Raw genomic sequence first — 19937 nt, 5'->3', positions numbered from 1 at the left:
GGAATGGGGAGAACTAGAATGAAATAGAACTGAGTTCTTACCAGTAAGACATAAAACGAGGCACTGCTTGGCTATGCAGAGGTTTGCTGAGCCCTGTGTGACTGGGTTTGGTTTAAACATGTATCATGTTATGACGGTGGAATAGCGTTCAACTGCATTTTTCTATCTGTTACTCATGAACCTCGTGTCTTGTTCTTCTAGATGTTAATTTTCAAACACCAGATGCAATTTTAGGTTTAATGAAAGTTTCTTCACTCTTAGCATTTTTGTTCCCTTTGCAAGCTTGTCACGGGGCTGTGGAATGTCTGAAACTCTGATTCCTAGTGCTGCTGCATCAAGTTTAGTAGGCACAGCCTTTTCTCCTCGGGAATTTGCTAAGGTAGATACGGTGACCAGAAAGATTCTGCAGACGTAGGCAAACACATCTGTTGTTGTTTCTGGTTTAAGATGGATGGTTGTTTAAATCCAGATCATTGTTTATGTGTTAACTGGAATAAAACCCAAGCATAGCTGTTGAGTCGAAGGAGAATTTTCTTTGAGCTTTATTCCCTGTAGCAGTGTATATGTACTGAGACAATCACCTTCCATCTGAAGTATTCGCTATGTTTGGTTGGATGATGAGGCCTTCCAATAGATATTTAAGTATTAGGTTGGCTTATTTAATATTTGAGTCACAACAAAAGAACTCTAGTTTAAGCATTCAGTGCCACAGGCTGATCTTTTAGTGGTGTCTTGTCTGTGGTTATTGAGGAGCCTTGATTTCTGACACCAAGTGAATTTGGTCATCAAGGAGCACTCTCAGTAGCATGCCAAGGATTGTGAAAATGATGTAGAAGACCGAACAACTAGAGAACACAGAATAATAAAGGAAATTTCATTTTGAAAATGATTGGAGTGAAAATGGCTCCTAAGCAGCTGGAAGAATAGTGAGTCACGGTTTAATAGTGGTAGGAAGCTTGTTTTTAAAGCCAGTCTGGCAGGCCATATACTTGACAGCTCTGGATCGGCATGAATCTTTGGTGCTGTCTGCCAAAACACTTTGTTCAGGTGTGTAGATTAGAAATGAGAAATGTTGTCATTTACACCTCTTAATTAACGCTTAAATAATATTGTCTGTTGGATATAAGTTCCTTTCATCAGAGCCTTTGCAGCTGTTCACAGTAGGAGTAAAGGGCTGTGGCATATATATGGCTATTAACTACTCATTTGAGAATCTGTCATCTCATTGACTACAGTCTCAAAAGTCATTTAGAGTTCGATAGGTTAATTGAGAGAGTCTTTTCTCTTTAGGAAAGAATCTTGGTATTGTACTGAAGAATCTCTTTCAACAGAAGATGTGGCACTTTTTGAACCGCTAAGAGAAGCTTCATATACCATCTTTGGATTGGCTCAAGAAACCTGCTGAGCTTGAAATGTTAAAAGATTAAAATAATCTAATCCTTAGCCTTTGCTTCAGCAGTTAGATAACTAATATGCTAATACCAATTGTTCTCTTCTATTTCTAGTGTCAAAACCTTCAAGTTCTGTCCGCAAACTTATTGCAGTCTGCAATAGTATGAACTTCCAATCTTCAGCAAAATTAAAATATAGGGGAAAAAAAATGTAAAACGGAGATAATATTAAAATAAAGCAAGGGATACTGGCCTGACTGGGAATATGGAAACCTCTATCTGAACTTATCTGAAACTCTGCAGGGTTTTCATTTGGCCATGTAAAGCAGTATAATGGTGCACTTTAAACCCAGTTTGCAACAGAGCAGGCAAGGCTGTACTTATTGGTTTAACAGTAAGTACATAGTGTAAATGCTTTCTAGTTTTTCTTCAGACTAAAGGTGTTCCCAGTGTTCCTCATTATTACCCATCACTTCCTTGTGGCAGTCTCCATTTCCTTGCCATTAGCTTCTGCATATTGTACACTTGCTACCAGGAGATTCTGAAAAACTCTTGCTAGCCTTTGTCTACTGAGCGCTGTTCCTTGCCTGAGACTCAGCAAACTGGAGGTAGGCCTCATAGCTAAGTTTATCCTCCAGCTCTAAACACTAAGAATAGCTTTGAGTTAGGGGATATTAAGTGCAAACTTTTGTCATGAAAGCTTAAATATCATTTGGGCAAGATTTTGAAAAATTAGGGCTTGGTGTCATGGTGAGGTCACTCTAGAGTCGCAGTAAATTCACGTTTAGTGGGCTATAATAGCTGTCCATGAATATGCTTGTAGATGCAGGAACTCTTAGCCTGCAGTGAAAAAATAGGGAGCTGACTTTCCTTATATGTGTTGAAGAGTAAGGGTATACAAATGGTCGGTAACCATGGCTGAACTCTGGGGTTAAATGAGGAGCTACGTGAGTTTACTGGAGTTAAAGCTCCAGAGAAAGCTCTTTTTTGTATTTTGGGTTTATTGGTGGTTTTGGGGTTTTTTAAAGCCTGTTTAGTGGGAGTTGGTCAGAAAGAACATTCCTTAGAAGCTGATGTTTCATTAAGTTGTAATCTTAATCCATATCCTGCAATATGCAATTCTAAAACTGTGAAAGCATCTTTAGACCTGTTCTATAGAAAGACATCTGAAATTATTATGTAGCAAATTAACTGCTTTCAAACAAAAGTAAGGCAGTAAGTTCATAATTGCATTCTGAGTGCATGTTTTTGAAAATTTTGCAATGTTAGACATTAATTTAGACATTAGCCTTTGGTATTCTGAAATGAAGCTGGCAGAAAGCAAACCTGCTGCAAAAGGAAAGCTGTTTGCCTATGCATGAACTTAAATGAGAAAGGGTGATGCAAAAAAAGGTCTAATTAATTCTGTGCTTATGTGCACATTAGACGCTGCATGTTCTTTCCTTTTCTGCAACATTTGTAAATAAATGCAAGGGACCTTGGTGTTGAAGTAGATACAGAAGCTTAAATCTGGCAAAAAAAACTAACGAAAACTTTCTCCTTCCTTCCCAAAATGCAAGGATTTAAGTTTTCAGAAGTAATTTTATGTAACCAATTTGCGACACTTAAGAGGGGCCTGATTTTCAGGAAATGGTGAACTACTCAAAAGTGGTCTTAGTTTGACTTGATGATAAATGGGTGCAGCATCCATATGGGTAAGTTCTAAATCACTTGCTGTTTAATAGAATGTTAAACAGCATTTAAAAAAATCAGAGTGCTTTTTGCAGTGTTTATCCTAGCTTCCTTCCGAACAGAGTTGAGCTGCTTGGTGTCTGTGGGAGGCAGAGTATGCTTTTCAATCTCAGAAATGCTTTTCCAAGTGTTGAGGAGACACATGCTGTTAAAGAATCCATCTACTATGAAAAACAGTAACAGTCTCAATATTTGTGGATTATGGAGAAAAGGAAGATATAATAGCTGATCTAAAACATCATTTTGGCCTCCCTTGTTTTACATACTATCTTTGTAGGAGGAGTTGTGAAGGTAATGGGATTATTGAAGACTGGGAAAAAAAATCACAGTACATCAGACTGCATTTGATTTTAAACTGGTATCTTCAAGTTTAGTAGTTCACATTTGCACCTAGCTGGGGATTGTTTGGGCCCATTATGGTTTTTTTTAAGTGGTGTGTGACCTCTTGCCTAGCTGTAATTTGGTATTCCAAGCAAAGCCTTTCGTGTTATAGTCAGTGCATACGTGTGAAAGCAGACCATGCAGTGCTTTATAATGTGCTAAGTATCATGTTCTCTGGAAACAACTGGATTATTTAGATAGATATTTAATGAGTGAGTGAAGGACAGCACCAAACTGCAGTACCTGTGAAGTGCCTGGGACATGTGAATTTGCTGGGACTTTTATTTAAAAATGGTTTAGACTGAGGGGGGCAGAGTTATTAATTTGTAAAGGTGCTAATAAGTGACTTACAGAGTGGATGCATGGGTTACTGAGTCATACGTAATATGTGGCCTCTGCAGGCTAATCCAATTTATCTTTATATGTACTTATTTATAGTCTCAGGTCGTAAGAAGGCACGTGCCTTAAACATGATCACTTAATATGTGCATTGTTATACCATGCTTCTGGCCATGTTTAGTTTTAAGTGGTTGAGGGCAAAAATGTCCATTAGAACAAAGAGGTTGCTCTAATTTAAGCATCATCTGGCTCTGGCACTTTACAGTGACTTAGTTGTAACTGAGTTGTTACCCAGAGTTTGGTGCTGTTCTGGAAATACTATTATTCATCCTTTTGTCCTTCAGGCACACTACTTCATTCTCCGCAGGCCAGAAAGCTACTTCTTTTTCTCTTTTTTTTTTTTTTTTTTTTTTTTTTTTTTTTTTTTTTTTTTTTTTTTTTTTTTTTTTTTTTTTTCCCCCCCTACCCAGCCATGCAGTTTGGAGCGTTCCCATCTCCACCCAGATTTTCAAAGCTGAATATTTAAACAAGATGTTGGTGGTTTAGCTTACTTAATTTTTTTCTTCCTTCCTCCGAAAGAAAACCAGTTGGGAAGCTACAGTCAAGTCTGATAGACCTTTGAAGACAGTAATTAAAATGTCAAAATAAGGAGGGGTTTTTACGGCTATTAATTTTCAAGTTAGAACTGTCTTTTCTTCCTGTTCTTTACTCTAGTACTAATATAGCACAGTTTTTTCAGATGGCACTTCTGACATTTTCATTGCAACATGATTGTTTGGGAAATTAAAACCACAGTTATTGAAATTATGTGCAATTTTAATGGTTATTTCTAGTAAAGTTGATATGAAGTACTGCCCTGACAGCCTCAAAAACAATACAGGTGGGACTGTCATGGGGGAGAACAGGAAACTAACACGTTCATTTTTTGTAGGCCTGAAGATATGCTTCTCTCCACAGGTAAAGCCTTTTAGTTAGGTTCCCATCCTCAGTTCCCTTTTGTTGTTGTTGTTGATCTTATTTTTTCCCACATTTCAGGTCAGCCAGAACAATATTACCATGATGTCATCCCCATCTCCTGTCCAACAAGCTCAGACACCCCAATCAATGCCTCCACCACCACAGCCATCTCCTCAGCCAGGCCAGCCAACTTCTCAGCCAAATTCAAATGTCAGGTGAGCTAGACTGCAACTTTTGAGGACCTTTGTCAGTGCCATAAGTGTAAGGTTTTCAGAAGCATTCAATATATCCTACTCTGCTTCCACTGAAGTGAACAAATTTTAATATCAACTTCAGTGAGGGCACAGGGATTGTGCTGAACACACTCTGAAAACCCCCATTTTAAATAAAGAACCTGAGTACAAAATCCTCACCAAGTCTACTGGCAGAGCTACAGAGTACCATAAAAATCCTTACTAAAAGCATATCTGCTCACAGGCTGATTGTGTTTCCTTGTCAGATTCTGGCAGGTTTGGTTTTATGCTTATTTTTCAGCTCTGGCCCAGCTCCATCACCCAGCAGCTTTCTCCCCAGTCCATCTCCACAACCATCCCAGAGCCCAGCAGCTGCACGAACGCCTCAGAATTTTAGTGTCCCATCTCCAGGTCCTTTAAACACTCCAGGTAAATGGTCTGAGAACTGTACTGCAGAACGTGTGTTGGGGTATGTTTTGGTAACTGACTTAGTTCCCAGGAAAGCGGTTACTATTTGGCACTAGGTATACTTAAAAGAGCTCTACAAAACAGCCAGCACTGCAGGTAGTGAACATGTCACATGCGTCACATAACATAACATACAAATATTGCAAATCAAAATCGACTGAAACCTCTTTTCTCATCATTGAACTATGTAATGGGTTTTTCTAACTTGTCCAGTCTTTTGAAAAAAAGAATGATACTTAGTTTAATGGAGGAAGCTTATAGAGGAAGGAACCCTTAGCAACAGCATGCAGCTGTAAAGGACGTAACCACTTAATCACAGGCAGCAAGCTGCTTTGCTCCAAACCAGCATCCCAGGCGTACTGACTCTTGTGCTGTTCTCTCTGCCAGATGTAATAAGCTGTTTCTGATACTGTAAATGGAAGTAACATAATGGCTCCTTCTCATACCAGCGTTGTGTGCTCTGCAGTCTGTAACGCATGGCTTTAAGGAAAACTGCAGCAAAGTCAGCGTGTTGACGTAGTGTTTGATGCACTAGAGTGGAGGCAAAATGAGGGCCTAGAAAATGGGTATATGAAACTTCAGATCTTTTCAGAAAAAAAATTGTATTAAATGGGAATTGCCGTTCTGTCCACAGAACGTGTTATTTCTATACAAAGTGTAGAGGGTTGGACAAGCACTTAAACTGTGGAGGGCATCCAGTTGTGGATTTGGATATTTGACGGGAGCTTACGCTTAGTGCCATGTTTCAGATCTACATTCTGAACTGTGAGAGTGCTGTTGTGCGGTATTTTTTATCATCCCTGTGACACGCGCTCTTTGCTTCTTGCCAGGAAATCCGAATTCCGTTATGAGTCCAGCCAGTTCTAGCCAGTCAGAGGAGCAACAATATCTGGAGAAACTCAAACAGCTATCAAAATACATTGAGCCACTCCGGAGGATGATCAATAAAATAGATAAAAATGAAGGTGAGGTTCCCTCTTAGTCATGCATTTCTCTCTATCAGCTGTGTCTTCTGATGAAAGAAGCAGTACCTTGCCTTTCGCGAGGGTTTCTCTATTCCAGGGTTTAAAAATGACAGTGAAAGTTTGTTGCTCTTTCTTGCCCATAAAGATTTTACTGTGAAGAGTGGGTAAAATCCTTATCCTTACATTCCCATCAGTTTTTTGAGACACACAGAACTTGTGCAATGGAACACTTACGATGAGTTGAAAGATCTTGGATCTTCCCTACTTTCTTGAGTGTTGGCTCTTATTTTCACTTTTTATAGAATACTGTCTTTCTGCAAGTATGGAAGTTGTTCCTGTAGTCAGTGTTTGTGTCTCTGATACTGTTTCAGATAGGAAGAAGGACCTGAGTAAAATGAAGAGTCTCTTGGATATCCTGACTGATCCTTCAAAACGGTAAGTTTTTCCTTTTGGCTCGACATCAGATTCCCCAGCTCTTTCAGAAATTTGTTGTTTACTATCCAGCCATATTGGCATGGAGGCTGACTGTGGGGCTCAGATAGCAGAAACTCTTCAGCCAAGATGACGATTTTGTGCTGATGAAATTTCTCTGTTTCTGCAGGTGCCCTCTGAAGACACTGCAGAAATGTGAAATTGCTCTGGAGAAGCTGAAAAATGATATGGCTGTGGTATGTGATGCTTTGTGCTAGCAAGAGATAAGCAATTTATTCCAAAAAGTCCTAGGATTTGGCAACATAATTTTTTTGTTTCTTGTTGCTCATGCTATTAAGACTTCAAGTAAGGTTGGGTAGAATAGGAAAACAGGAAAAAATGGGCAAGCATTTACCCCATTTAAGTCACCTGTATGTATCTTTTAACTGAACTTTCAAATTCTTGTGCTTTGTGTGAGTAATTCTTTCTATGAACTTTTGCAGCTGATTTCAGAACACACTTCCTAAATGAAAGTTGCAGTTGGCTTTTTATTTTCTTTTTTTTTCCCCTTGATGTTACTGTATGCAGTTTTGAGAATCCTTTGTTTTTCATGCCTTGGAAGTTTACTGCTATAAAATCTTGCAGAATCATGGTAAAGGTTTATGTTTTGGTGATGATTAAAAGAAAAGGGGCTTCTCTTGTGTTTTAGCCTACTCCACCGCCTCCCCCAGTGCCCCCCACCAAACAGCAGTACTTGTGTCAGCCACTTTTGGATGCTGTTTTGGCCAACATCCGTTCACCAGTCTTCAACCATTCCCTTTACCGTACGTTTATGCCAGCTATGACTGCCATTCACGGACCACCGATCACGTATGTATCATTGACCTGCTATCTGTCTTAAATATTAGTTATTTAAGAGAAAAGTACCTATTTGTAGAAATGATTAAAAGAACAGATGTGTTTATGCATGGGTTCCTTTTCACACCCATAAAATATTTGACAAATGCAGTGTTGGTACATTTTCACCTAGTGTTTTTGTGGACTGTTTTACATAGGGCCCCCGTAGTTTCCCCTCGAAAACGGAAATATGAAGAGGATGAAAGACAGACCATACCAAATGTCTTACAAGGGGAAGTTGCAAGATTAAATCCTAAATTCCTGGTGAACCTGGACCCTTCCCATTGCAGTAATAACGGCACAGTTCATCTCATATGCAAGCTAGGTAAGCAAAGAGTGAATTCAGAAAGAAGTGCTGAGCTTGATGGGTTGTAGAAATTTGAAAAGTTTTTTGCTAACAGTCCTGAATCTTGCCAACATGTGACTTCTGCACAAAGTCTACTTACCAGATTCATAGCACTGCTTAATTATGACATTCTGCACAGCCCACTTCAGGGGACGCCTGGAGGTTTCAGTTAAACTGATTGATTCTTGCTTTGCACTGAAGTTGCAATGTGGGCTCTCTTTTAGTGTCTAGAATATTACCTGTTACTAGCAATGATCTTGATTCCTGATTTGACCTGTACTGGTATGTGAGAATTGCTCTGCCTTCAATAACTAGGACAGAGCTAGAGAAACGACAGGTTAATTTTTTGTGAGGGTCTATTTCAATTTGTAGTAATCATCACAGACAATGGTGTATGTTTAAGAAGGAAATTCAAATTACATCTTTTTTTCACCTCAGCTGAATAATTATAAAGTGTTATAGTCTATTAACTTGTTTTGCTCTTGGATTCCAATGGCGAAAGTAGATCCTTTCCTACTTCCCTTCATTTGAGAAATCTGAACTGGTTTTGTCCCGAATATTAGTACAAAAGGCATTTAATTTTCAAAAATGAGGTGTCTAACTTAGTGAAGTTCAGCTGATGAAATGACGAGGTTGGCAAGGTGCAGAAATGCATAAGAGATGGAGCCATGTTTGCCAGGCTTTTCTTCCAAGAATTTATGAGTGTTGTTAAAGTGAGTAATGGGATTGCCTTCCAGTAAAAATGGAGATGTACAGCCTAGTTCCTCCTCGGGGTTCAGAGGCTAGAAACCAAGCTATGTTATGCACAAAACCCCCTCTCTGTCCAGCAAGGAACGCTTTGTTCTGATTGGAAGTGTGCTTGCATTCTAGATGACAAGAATCTTCCAAATGTCCCACCACTACAGCTCAGCGTTCCAGCGGATTATCCAGATCAGAGCCCTCTATGGATAAAAAACCCTAGACAGTACGGTATGAGGATGCTAGCATGACACTTGCTGGGCATGTGTGTGTGGTAATTGTGGGGAAATGTGAACACCTAATACTACTTTTTAAATTATTATTTTTAAAATTAATGAAAATATTTAATATTAAAATTGGGTATTTTAATTATTTAATTAAAATATTTAATTTATTAAAATTATAACTCCCTTTATCTGTTATCTTTTTTTTCAGCAGCCAATCCCTTTTTGCAGTCAGTGTATCGGTACATGACTTCAAAACTATTGCAGCTTCCAGACAAGCATTCAGTTACAGCACTCTTAAACACCTGGGCACAAAGTATTCGTCAGGCCTGCCTCTCTGCGGCATAACATCTCACTTTCTAAATTGTGAAGCAAGAAAGAAGGTCTTGGCAGCTGGCACCTTCCACATGCTGTGGAAAACCACAGGCATTTGGGGGAGAGTACTTCAGAAGAAAGAAGCCTTATGTTGTTTTGTTTCTAGGTGTCAGGTTCAGTAGAGAACCTGATGTTAGACTTAGCTTTCATGCTTTTTATCTTCTGCCTCTGTGGACTTCTGCCAGCATTTTCAAACAGACAAAATTGTGTATATATGGTTCTTGAGACTGTATTAGAATGAGGTTTTTATTGTCTTCTTAGAGAAGAAATTATTTGTGGACTTCCATCAGGGAGTCTGGTATAAGAGGGAGTAGGGAGAAATGTCCTCATTTGCTTCAAAGTTTGCTCAGTGCCAGTATTCCTTTTACACTGTGTGTTCTGTGACTTGATACTCCCCCAGAAATAAAGTAGCTGCAACTAGAATGTGCTTGCAAACTTCTCAGTGGTTGCAGGATTTTTGCCTATTGGGTTTACCCAGAGATGGGATAAATTACAGCTTTTTAAGGCATCCCTCAAACATGTGAGATAAATCTGGATAATTATACTTGGAGGTGGGGAACCAAATAGAGGAAAAAAAAGGTATTTTATATCTTAAACCCTACTTTGTATAAGCGGGTTTTGGTTAGCATGGACCACGTTTCTCCAAAAGGGAGAGGTGATGAGAAAGAAGAGATATTAATGTGCACACTGACTTCCTCTGTAAACTCAGTAAATGTGTACATAAAAGTGGGGGGGGAAACCCAGCAGCATAAAGCCCCAACACCAATCAATCCAGCAGGCTTGTAGCTAAGAGTCTCTCTGAAGTGTCTGGCTTCCTTTGGGAGTTGATGCAGTTAAGTGTAAATGCTTCTGTACTACATCAGTTTGTTTAAAAAGAAAAGGATAAAAAACCCAACATAACTCAGGAGCGGAACTGACTAGTATTTTGTGCCTTGAGCAATGATGGGCACTCAAGTAAGTCATCAGCTGCCTTTTTGCTGGGCACTTCTAATGAAAACATTTGCCATGAATAACTAAAATTTCATGCATAGTGTGATTGTTTTATTTTCCCAGTGCTTAGAAGTTGCTCACTCCTAATTTTCTGGTGCAGAAGGATTTCAAATTTCAGATGTCCTCATTATATCCTGCTCCATTTCCCTGCATTGTGCAGCAAACCTTAAGGAGTAGCTGGGCTCTCTTACAGTAGTATCAAGAAATTGCTATGACCTTTGTAAATCTGTGTGGTGTCATCAGTTCTAGGATGTTTTAAACGTGGGTACTTAGTAAGCACTGACTGAGGCAGCAGAATGCTATCAGTATTTTGTACATGAACTAATGCATTATCTGTTTGTTTCTATTGTAATAAATTTATTATTATTCCTGTGTTGGATGCTAACATTATACTGCTCTTCCCATGTTGATCCTTAGAAACCAGTTCTGTGTGTTCACTGGATAACAGTTACTTGGTTCTATGGTAAGTGAAAACTCATACACTTTGAAGGTTAGGGGAGGAAATCACAAATGACTCTTTAGCCCATGCAGCACTATCTTTACTGTCCTCACAGTGAATTGGAAGACTTGACTGAGACATTAGTAATGGTATCTACAAACAAAAGATGTAGTTTTTTAACAGGTATTGTTACACGGCTGACTCTCTCCTCAGGGCAAAAGAACCAGCAGCACCACTACTGTTTTTAATACATGATTAAGTCAAAACCCAGGAAATGAGGTCCCATTACATTCCTGCAGGGCAGCAGAGCTTTGCTCAGCTGGCTGCCCACCCCTGTGCTGCCCCTTGGCCTGCCCCAGGGGCCCCTGCAGCAGCTGGGGCTTCAGGGAGGTGAGGGCGGGGGCTTAGGGCAGCTCCCTCACTGTCCCAGTGCCATCAGCTGGGTGTAGCAGTGCATGGTGTTTAACCCGTCCGAGTCAGATGCTGCCATGAATGCATTCAATACACAGGGGGTTGCTCCTGTATTTATTTAGTAAATGGTTTCTCTCCTGTCTCACTGCTGTGCACAGTCCTTAATGCTTTACAGGAGTATCACTGCTGCAGCACAGCTAGGAGCCAATGGATTTCTTCAGCACTGATGGAACAAAAAGGTTTTTTTTGCCCTTTTCATATCAGGACAGAGGACAACAAAGTACTTGTTGAACAGAGAGATGGATGCTCCTATCTGCTGCCCAAAACTGCCAGGTTAGAGTTTTAGTAAGGTTATAGGGGAAACAGCAGTAACTTCTGTTTTTACAAGAGTGTTAATATCCCACTGAGTGTAGTGGCTCCAGAGGAGGTGCAAACACATGGAGAAGTGGTTTATGGAGGCAGAACATATAAACCTGCCTGGGTTGGGGAGGCCTCAGGTGGGGAATAGGAGGTTTAAGCCCAACACTGGACTATGACATGCCACTCTTGATGTCTTGTCTCATCTCCTGTTTTTTTTTATCAGTCAATCAGTGGAACTTTCTATACATTTCTCTGCTCTTTCTGTTGCCTTGGTGCCTGCTCTGCCTGAAAATGTAATGTGAAAGTCCAACAGCTAATTGCTTTAGAATGATGTAAGAGGCTTCAGTACAGCTATTGCTGAATCAAAGACATTTCTACGTATGGCACCATTCATTTCAGTAATAATAAATCATAAATTCCCCCTCAAAAGTAGTTTGCTAGATTCTATAGAAACACTTGCATAAAAATAAAATTTACATTGATTATCTCCACAAGACCACGTTGTTGCTTACAAACTCAATTAACTTTAATATTAAAAAATACTTTAGGAAGATCTGATATAATTCAAACATTTTAGTCATTGAATCCCAGGCTCATCCTTTATAACATTTATTTCAACTAGTGTGAGCCAAGAGAAGGATATCAGTGTTCGTGTGGTTTCCATCTTTCACAGAAGAAAGTCATTATTACAGCATAAAGAAAATATCCAATGAGAATAATGAATGTGCAGCCCACTGGCCCAATGTAAAACCAGGATGCAATGAAGTAGATCATCAGCAAAGAAATCAGAGTCCTGTAGCTAGCCAGAAACCTCAGACTGATTCTTGGTCCCCAGTTCTGGCTTGTTCTGTCATTCACCATGGGACTATACCTCATTTTCTGTATGAGGTGGGGGTTGGTAAGATGATAGCGACAGAGTCTGCCAATAAAATCTTCCCTGGAGCAAAGCACGTCCATCTGATCAGCAAACTGAGTTAAGAAAAGTTTAAACATTAGTATTCTACTGTACCTACTGCCACAAAGTAAGTATAACTTATTTTACAGTGTTCTTTTACAGGATGAGGATTATAGGCCAAAGGGGGGGATCAAAATGCATTTTTAAATAGTAGAACTGCTTTAGTGCAGACTTTCCTTTTATCTGTCATACCTATAGGAAGAATAGGATTTGCTTTTACTGTTGCTGAATGCTACTCCACTGTTCATCAAGCATAAAGAATACATTTTAAAAGTTATTAATGTTTTGTGTAGGAGAAGCAGAACTACAGGTAGAGAAGCAAGCCTGCAATAGAAATTAGAAATACCCATCTAGACCACAATAAAGGAGGCAGTGCAAGAACAAACCAACTGTCACTGCAAGTGCCGTGAAGGACAGAAATCTGCAATGGAAAATAGAAAAGGAGGCTGTGCTGCACTTACCCTTTCATTAAGCACTGAGGATAAACGAAACAGGAGGCGGACAAGAGTGGCATTTTCATAGCTTCGGATGGGCTGAAGCTCAGTATCTCCTTGATACTGCACCTCAAATCTGCGTAAGCCATTTATGATCTAGAAACAGGAAAATAAACTCCTCATCTTGTATCTCCCCTCTGAAGCACCTTTATATAGGCACCTCAGCCCCAAATAAGCTGCATTTCTCTTGCTGTAGAATTTCAACTTGTTTTTCAAGAATAATCTGTTAGTGATATGGAATCTTTCTTCTCTCACCTGGTACCTGCCAAGGGGTGTAAGAACGAGGCCATCCTCACTTTCAATGCAGTCTGGAAGCTGTTTTTTTCCATTCTCATCTTGAGCTGTCCCACACTTCATCATCATCTGGGTCAGTTGGGCTTCATTCAGCTACTCAAGAATAACACAGTGCTAAACCAAGTGCTTGATCTAACCCTTTCTATTTCATTTATTTCTTTGCTCACAAACTCCTCAGCACTCGAAACCTTTGACATCCAGCACAGACACCAAGAACTGCTTAATAGCACTCTGGCTAGACATTAAAAAGAGATTAAAAGTGACCAGATTGATTGTGCTCATGAAGACAGGTGATGTTTTATATGTCCTTTATTCCTTGAAAGCTGTCAAATAGCTGCCTTCTCCTAAATCAAGTCCATATGAGAGTGTGGCTGACAGAAATTAATCTGGTCTTTTAGGTTTAACCAGAAAAACCCCCAGTCTCCTTGTAGTTAGTCCATTCATCTATAGTTAGTTATGTGTTGTATTTTTATAGTTCATTACATTCAGAAGATACTGGACTCTTTTTAAAATCTAAGCCATGCTTTGCCTGTTTGTAAACATGAGAGGAGGCACAAGGAAAGAGACAGGGTTTTGGTATAAACCATACCATCCAGAAGAGTGGTCACTTGAAACAAAGTAAGCTTGATATTTAGAAATTCAGAGCACCTCGTTCCATCTATATTTAAAGGCGTTTTGAAGTAGTCAGGTAAAGTCAAGCCTAGAAGAAGTTTGCAGCAGAATGTGCTAGCAGGGTCTCTGGATGGCGTTGTGACCCCACAAAGTACTAGAGAGTACATTTGAGGGATCCTGACTCCTGGTCTCGCGGCCATGTAGAGAAGTTCTTAAAAAGATGTTACATACCTTAAAGATTTGGCACAAGTATTCCAGTGCCTTCTCTAAATATTCATCTGTTTTTTTGATGCTGTCTTGCCCAATTTCATCGAGATCGTTGCCTGTGTAGGAACCATTCATCTCCGAAGGTGTAAATCTAAACCATGAAAAGAAGGAATGGCTAGCCAGTGTCTCTGCAGAATGGTCTGATATGGATTTTGCCGTCTGCTGCGCCTGACAAATTAACTGAGCCAGTTTTAACACCTAAAACAAAACAAAAAATTGTGTGGGACAATTGTGTTTCCAGTAGGGAGAAGGCAGTTCTTTGCTGTTGAAGCATTTAAGAAACTTGAGTCCCAGGTTTTTCAGCTGTTTTTTTTTCCTCCTGCTAGTTTTATCTGACTACCTTACAGGTACTACTCAATACAATGAATGAGAAGTTCACAGTAAGCATGTTTGAGAGGAAATACTCTCAATATACTACTCCAAGGCAGCAAGCTGTACATTAACTTCTTATCTAGCAAATAGCAAGCAGCTCTGCTGGATTGAGACCCCTCAGGTTCCTGAAGTCACTGTCAGTAAACTTAACTACACAGCAGTGCAGAGTATGAAGTTTTCCACTCTAAACTTTTCCTAATATGGATGCTCAGCGTTGAAAAAACACCTGTCAAAGCAGAAAGACACGTGACAAGGAACTTGTTGCTTACCAAATTTCTGACTTCAGTTCCAAACATCTGTTTATACTGGAATTCCTGTCCTTCCAGGCTGTAAACATGACTCTTCACCTTAAATGAGGCATCTGTAATAGTTGGAGGCCACGATGATAAGAAGCTTCCACCAAGTGTGGGGGTCATAAAAAGTCTGTGATGACGATGGGGAATAACAAGTTCTGGCTCCAGGAATAACTGTTCTCCTAAAATTTGAGAGCAGTAGTGAAGATGGTTACATAATATTCTTGTTTTTGCCTATGGAAGGTCTGGCTGCAAATCATCTGAAGTCTGCTGGGCTACTTGCTTTTAGGTAGGCAGGTAGTTCTAGGGGGAAAGGTGCCTTAATTACCCTTTTTCCATTTAGACCTCTCTGCCCACAGCAGAAAATGTCAGAGTGCATTTAATGCAGATCATCCGATGGCATTTTAAGCCTGTAACTTTTTTCAACAAAGGCAGTGGAGAATCATGACACTTAAGACATTGATACTTGTCAAATCTTACCTCTTCCAATTTTACTGTATCCTAATTATCCTGAGGTGCATACAGGACTAGGTATTTTGCTAAATACAGATACCTTTAGAGGTATAAGATGTTTTAATCCTGAGGTAAATTGCAAGTAAGACAAGTGTAAGAAAAACTGACTTAATTGTAAACATCCAATATTCTGTTCTTCAAAGAAAAAAACTGTGAAATGAATCTAAATGATGGTGATGAGAAAAGAACTATAGACATATTAAACCAATATGACAAATTTTAGCAAAGACACACAGACTTTCAATGGCAAGAGCGTGCAAACTGGGAGAGTAAGTCTATTCACCTCAGTGCTGCTGAGGTAAGATGTAGGCATTGTGAAGGAAGATTGAGACAGGACAGCATAAGATGTCAAAATATCCATTTACCTTTCAGGATCATTTCAGCTAGATTGGGCTGAGCAAAGACCTTGGCTACTCGGAACACCATGAGAGCATTTTTTGGACTGACCAAGTCTGTTCGAAGAGCTCTGTTCAGAAATCCTACAAACAGCTTAGTATACATGAGTAGGTTTTCCTGAATGAAGGCAGCCCTGTCAAAGTGAGTACAGGATTTGTGAGTACAGCTATTTAAGTTACTGTTACTTTGTCTTCTGCCAAATGAGTCATTAAGGTAATGTTTTATACTGCCTCTGGAAAGGTGGTCTATTTGCACTGAGAGAAAAGTATACTCCTTTCAGAACAAAAGCTTGTGTTGTAACAAATCATCTGTGAGAAGCTAATTCAGGTTGGTGGATGCTTTCAAAAATTTTGCTGTTCTACTCAGGATCTGCATAAACTTGAGGCTTGGTTGAGATTACTCACAGTTTCTTTCCTCCTTACCATTTCTCTGACACACTGCGAGGCAAGGGCTCTGTGCTTTGTGGCGGCTTTTCTGGAGCATACCTCCAAGGCTGCAAGTAACTTAACCACATCTCAAGAACCTAAGCAAAATCACACATAAAATCACACGAGTATCAATACTTTTTGGAGAGGAAGACAGATAGGGTTTTTTGATTGTTTCTTTTAAACCCAGTGAATATCATCTTAGTGACACCTAGAAGTTTTTAGGAATAAAGCACTCTCTAGTATTTGCGTATATTTGAAAAAGAACTGAAAAAACTAAATGCACGTTTGTTAGGATCAGTCTGGATTTTCTGTAATACCCAAGTGTGATGGCACTCAAAGCACTACTAGAAAGAAAAAGTTAGTTGGTGGTTACATTTAAGGTGCATTTAATAGCTCTGATCGTGTTCACTGAATCCATACTGAAGTAAGTAAACAACATGCTACATTAATATCATTTCAGCTCATCTTCTGCATAGACATAGCCACCACCCTGAGGAAACACAGTGAAGTCCTGATTGCAGTGCAGCCAAGAAGAGGTTTGCCATGGCCTCCATAAACATTTTTTCTGCCTTCTGCCTGACATGTAGCTCAAACACCGTGATACATCTAATTATAGGTGTAGTGAGCAAGATCTAGCCCTGGCACATTCTGTGTTTTTAAACTCCTATGTTAATTATCAAGAGTCATGGTCTGATGTATTCCTTTTCCTGCTTGCAGGAGGCAATATTTGCTGTATCTTGCTATCATAAACTAATCTTGTATTATTTTTCTTTACGACCTATCATATTAGATAAGACATAAAGAAATTAGGACCTATAAGAACGTATCTGTTTTAAGAGGCATTTTCAGCGTAAGGACAATCGGCCAACAACCTGTAGTAATTCTCACTAAGATCTATTCAACTTCCTTCTTATGTCTAATCGGTACTCTTTCTATAACATTAAATGTACATTTCACTGTCCTAGAAAAACATAAAAGATTTAAGGACCTAGAAGTAGCTGCTAAATGGTAATAACTATTTATTAGTTCTGTTAAGTACAGACTTGGAAAGAGAAGCAGGTACATACTGCTCTGAAAGAGGCATCCAGAGGCCAGTGGCCAAAACAATGTTGCAGAAAGATATAAAGTTTCTCCTGGACAAAACGAGGAATTACAACCCTGCAAAAAGATTCAAAGACAGTCACATGTATAAACCAGTAGCAAAAAAACCCCAATCCAAGCAACTACCAATACAACGCACTTCCACAAATGCATATAGAGAAAGGACTGACCCAAACTTGTTCTTTCTTAACCAAATTTAAACTCAAATACAGATATATAGAATTTTCTGCTAACCTTGGCCAGAATCTTCTAGTAGCATTTTCTTTTCTCTGACTTGTGCTGAGATAGAGATTAGCAAGACATCCCCCCTCCAGAAGCTGCCCCCCATTTAGTGGATGTGTGAAGCTTAATCCATTAGCTCTCATGTATTTTTAATAATGTAGTTCTGTAATGAGCCATCAAAGCAACCTAATTCAACCTCTTGGTGGCAGCAGAGGTTTTCAGGGAGAAGATGTGTATGTTTCAGAGACAGGCTGCCTAGGTACCTACCTTTTAAACTCCTCTAGTGGGCTGGCTGTGTGGGAATGGGCTGAAGGGGAGAGAGGCTCTGGTTTCAGGCTGTTGCTGAAAGCATGCAGATGTTTCACAAGCAGCCTTACCACTAGAACGTGCTCCTCAGTGGGCTTAAATGACTCCTGGATTCAAAGCAAAAGACAGGAAAATAATGAGTATCATATGCTAAATGTCCGGGAGATAGTTCAGGAAAATTGAAAATATTCTCAGATCAGAAATCAAAACATAGGAAATGCTCTCTTCCTTCTAGGTTCTTCACTGTAGTTTGGTGCCACCTGATTTCAGATAGACTTGCTCCCCAGGACCTTCTGCCATCAGTAGGAAGGCAGTAGGAAACAGTAGCATATCTTTGATGATGTGATTGTAAGAAAAAGTATCTACAGTACTCTAATGCCCTGACTTTCAGGCTAGCATTAAAAACAGAATAACTTGTAGATATTGACTTACCCTTTCTGAAAAAAGAATATTCAGCCTTTCATTATGGTTATTAGTTCATTGCTGTGGACAGCACAACAGATCCTTTGTTTATGCTGTTGGTTGGCTTTACTGAGTTCTCCTTCCTAGGCTGGTACTCATCTGCCTTGTAAAAAAGAATAATCCTAGAAAAAGTTATGGTAAGAAAAAGAACTGCTTCAAGTCCTGTGTGATCCTGTTGCTTCTAGCATCAGAAGTAGCCTGGGTGGGAGTAGCACAAGGAGTGATGGTGAACCACAGTGATGTCGCTAATAAACAAGCGAGTGTATGATACAGCAGGGAGATGAATGAGGTAAAAAAGAACTAGTTGTCCTGGGTGCCCAGCACCAGGAGCTGGTCTGCTGCAGCTTCTGGGGACAAAGCACGACTCCTTTGCTACTGTAATCTACTTTAAGAGTAGTGAACTAATCTCAATCCACTGCCGAAGGCAGATTTTAAGATATCACTTGTATTTTAAGTTTCACAGTTCTCATATTTCTCAAAAGTTGAGAAGAATGTACTTGAAACAAAAGTTACAGCTGTAAATATACTGGAAGATGCTAGAAGAGTGTATTAGAGAATAGCTGCAAGATGTTTCCAGGATGCCAAATGCAGCCATGATGAGGTAAGACACTGAATATCAGTCTAGGAGACTGACAGGCATTTTTGTACAAAAAAATTTCCACTTCTTAAATTCATTCAACAGTATTTCCAGTGCTGGGGGCGGTGTGGTGGTGATATATATGTGTGGGGCTCTGTATGTCTTTGTGTGTCCTTTCTCTGCAATGCCTAAGGCAAAGCAGATTTGTTTTTACAATCTCTTAAGATTTTTAGGACATTGTAAAGTGCACTCCAAGAGAAGATGCAAAGCTTGATGATAGATACAGTCACATATACAGCCAGACATGAGACTTTTCTAAGAGAGAAGGTAATCTGTTACTAGTTCTAATGAAGGCTGGTCTTGTGTTCTTGACAGCTCCTGGCTAGTCCCCATGTTTTCAGAGGAGTGTTTATATAAGAGGGTGAACTCTGAGAAGTTACTTGGTCCTAGGAGTTTAAATCAGGATCTCCATAAGCAATTAGAGAGGTTGAGTACTCTGCTGAAAGCCTTGAAAAGGTGTAATTTAAGAAAAAGAAAAAAATTCTTGAAGGCACCTTTTGAACGCACAAAACCACCAGTACCACTATTTCAGTATTGTTTCAGGTGATGCTAGTTGTTTTTCCACTTAGTAATTCTTAGAATTTCCTCTTAGCCTGGATCAGCACCATTACAGACATTACTGTTTTAAAAAGTATTCTTCCTCACAAGTGTTTTTGAGGTCAAATCTTAGCTTACAGGATGGATACATTCTATTCTTTTCTTAACACAGTAATTGGATAAACATAATAGTAAAAAAGATTTAAAGACAAGAATTAGTTCTTGTTTTCCTTTCTAAGCAGTACCTTGCACTATCATAGCACTTTATTAAAAAAAATAAAGGATTAAACAGCAGAAAAAATCCATGTAGTGCTAAAGAATTTTATAGTACATATGGTCAGCCCTCCCATTTCCCAGAATGATGACCCAATGAATAAAGGGCTGAAGTAGGG

General features: G+C 39.4%; 2 protein-coding genes across 4 annotated transcripts in view; one reads left to right on the top strand and one right to left on the bottom strand.

The window, feature by feature from the left end:
- Window positions 1-9879, top strand: part of MED15 (mediator complex subunit 15) — a 23154-nt gene extending 13275 nt beyond the window's left edge. For 2 of the 3 annotated variants that reach the window (XM_010145693.1, XM_010145692.1), the window contains 9 exons: window positions 4878-5014; window positions 5334-5461; window positions 6331-6465; window positions 6837-6900; window positions 7067-7133; window positions 7586-7746; window positions 7932-8098; window positions 8990-9088; window positions 9293-9879. In XM_010145693.1, the coding sequence (XP_010143995.1) occupies window positions 4878-5014; window positions 5334-5461; window positions 6331-6465; window positions 6837-6900; window positions 7067-7133; window positions 7586-7746; window positions 7932-8098; window positions 8990-9088; window positions 9293-9429 (1095 nt within the window). In that variant the 3' untranslated portion in view covers window positions 9430-9879. The remainder of the gene's footprint in view (window positions 1-4877; window positions 5015-5333; window positions 5462-6330; window positions 6466-6836; window positions 6901-7066; window positions 7134-7585; window positions 7747-7931; window positions 8099-8989; window positions 9089-9292) is intronic. The other variant, XM_010145695.1, reaches the window with a different exon arrangement.
- A 2266-nt stretch (window positions 9880-12145) lies between these two features.
- SMPD4 (sphingomyelin phosphodiesterase 4, neutral membrane (neutral sphingomyelinase-3)) overlaps window positions 12146-19937 on the bottom strand; it is a gene marked incomplete at its 5' end in the record, with an annotated part of 17286 nt that continues 9494 nt past the window's right edge. Inside the window, 9 exons of the mRNA XM_010145696.1 lie at window positions 12146-12625; window positions 13073-13201; window positions 13361-13492; window positions 14243-14476; window positions 14920-15125; window positions 15822-15985; window positions 16275-16375; window positions 17348-17438; window positions 17871-18016. Coding sequence (XP_010143998.1) covers window positions 12299-12625; window positions 13073-13201; window positions 13361-13492; window positions 14243-14476; window positions 14920-15125; window positions 15822-15985; window positions 16275-16375; window positions 17348-17438; window positions 17871-18016 — 1530 coding nt within the window. The remainder of the gene's footprint in view (window positions 12626-13072; window positions 13202-13360; window positions 13493-14242; window positions 14477-14919; window positions 15126-15821; window positions 15986-16274; window positions 16376-17347; window positions 17439-17870; window positions 18017-19937) is intronic.

This window comes from Buceros rhinoceros, unplaced genomic scaffold (genome assembly GCF_000710305.1).
Source record: "Buceros rhinoceros silvestris isolate BGI_N320 unplaced genomic scaffold, ASM71030v1 scaffold7721, whole genome shotgun sequence".
NCBI lineage: Eukaryota > Metazoa > Chordata > Aves > Bucerotiformes > Bucerotidae > Buceros > Buceros rhinoceros.
The sequence above is the reverse complement of the archived record's forward strand: the minus strand, read 5'-3'. Positions and strand labels throughout refer to the sequence as shown.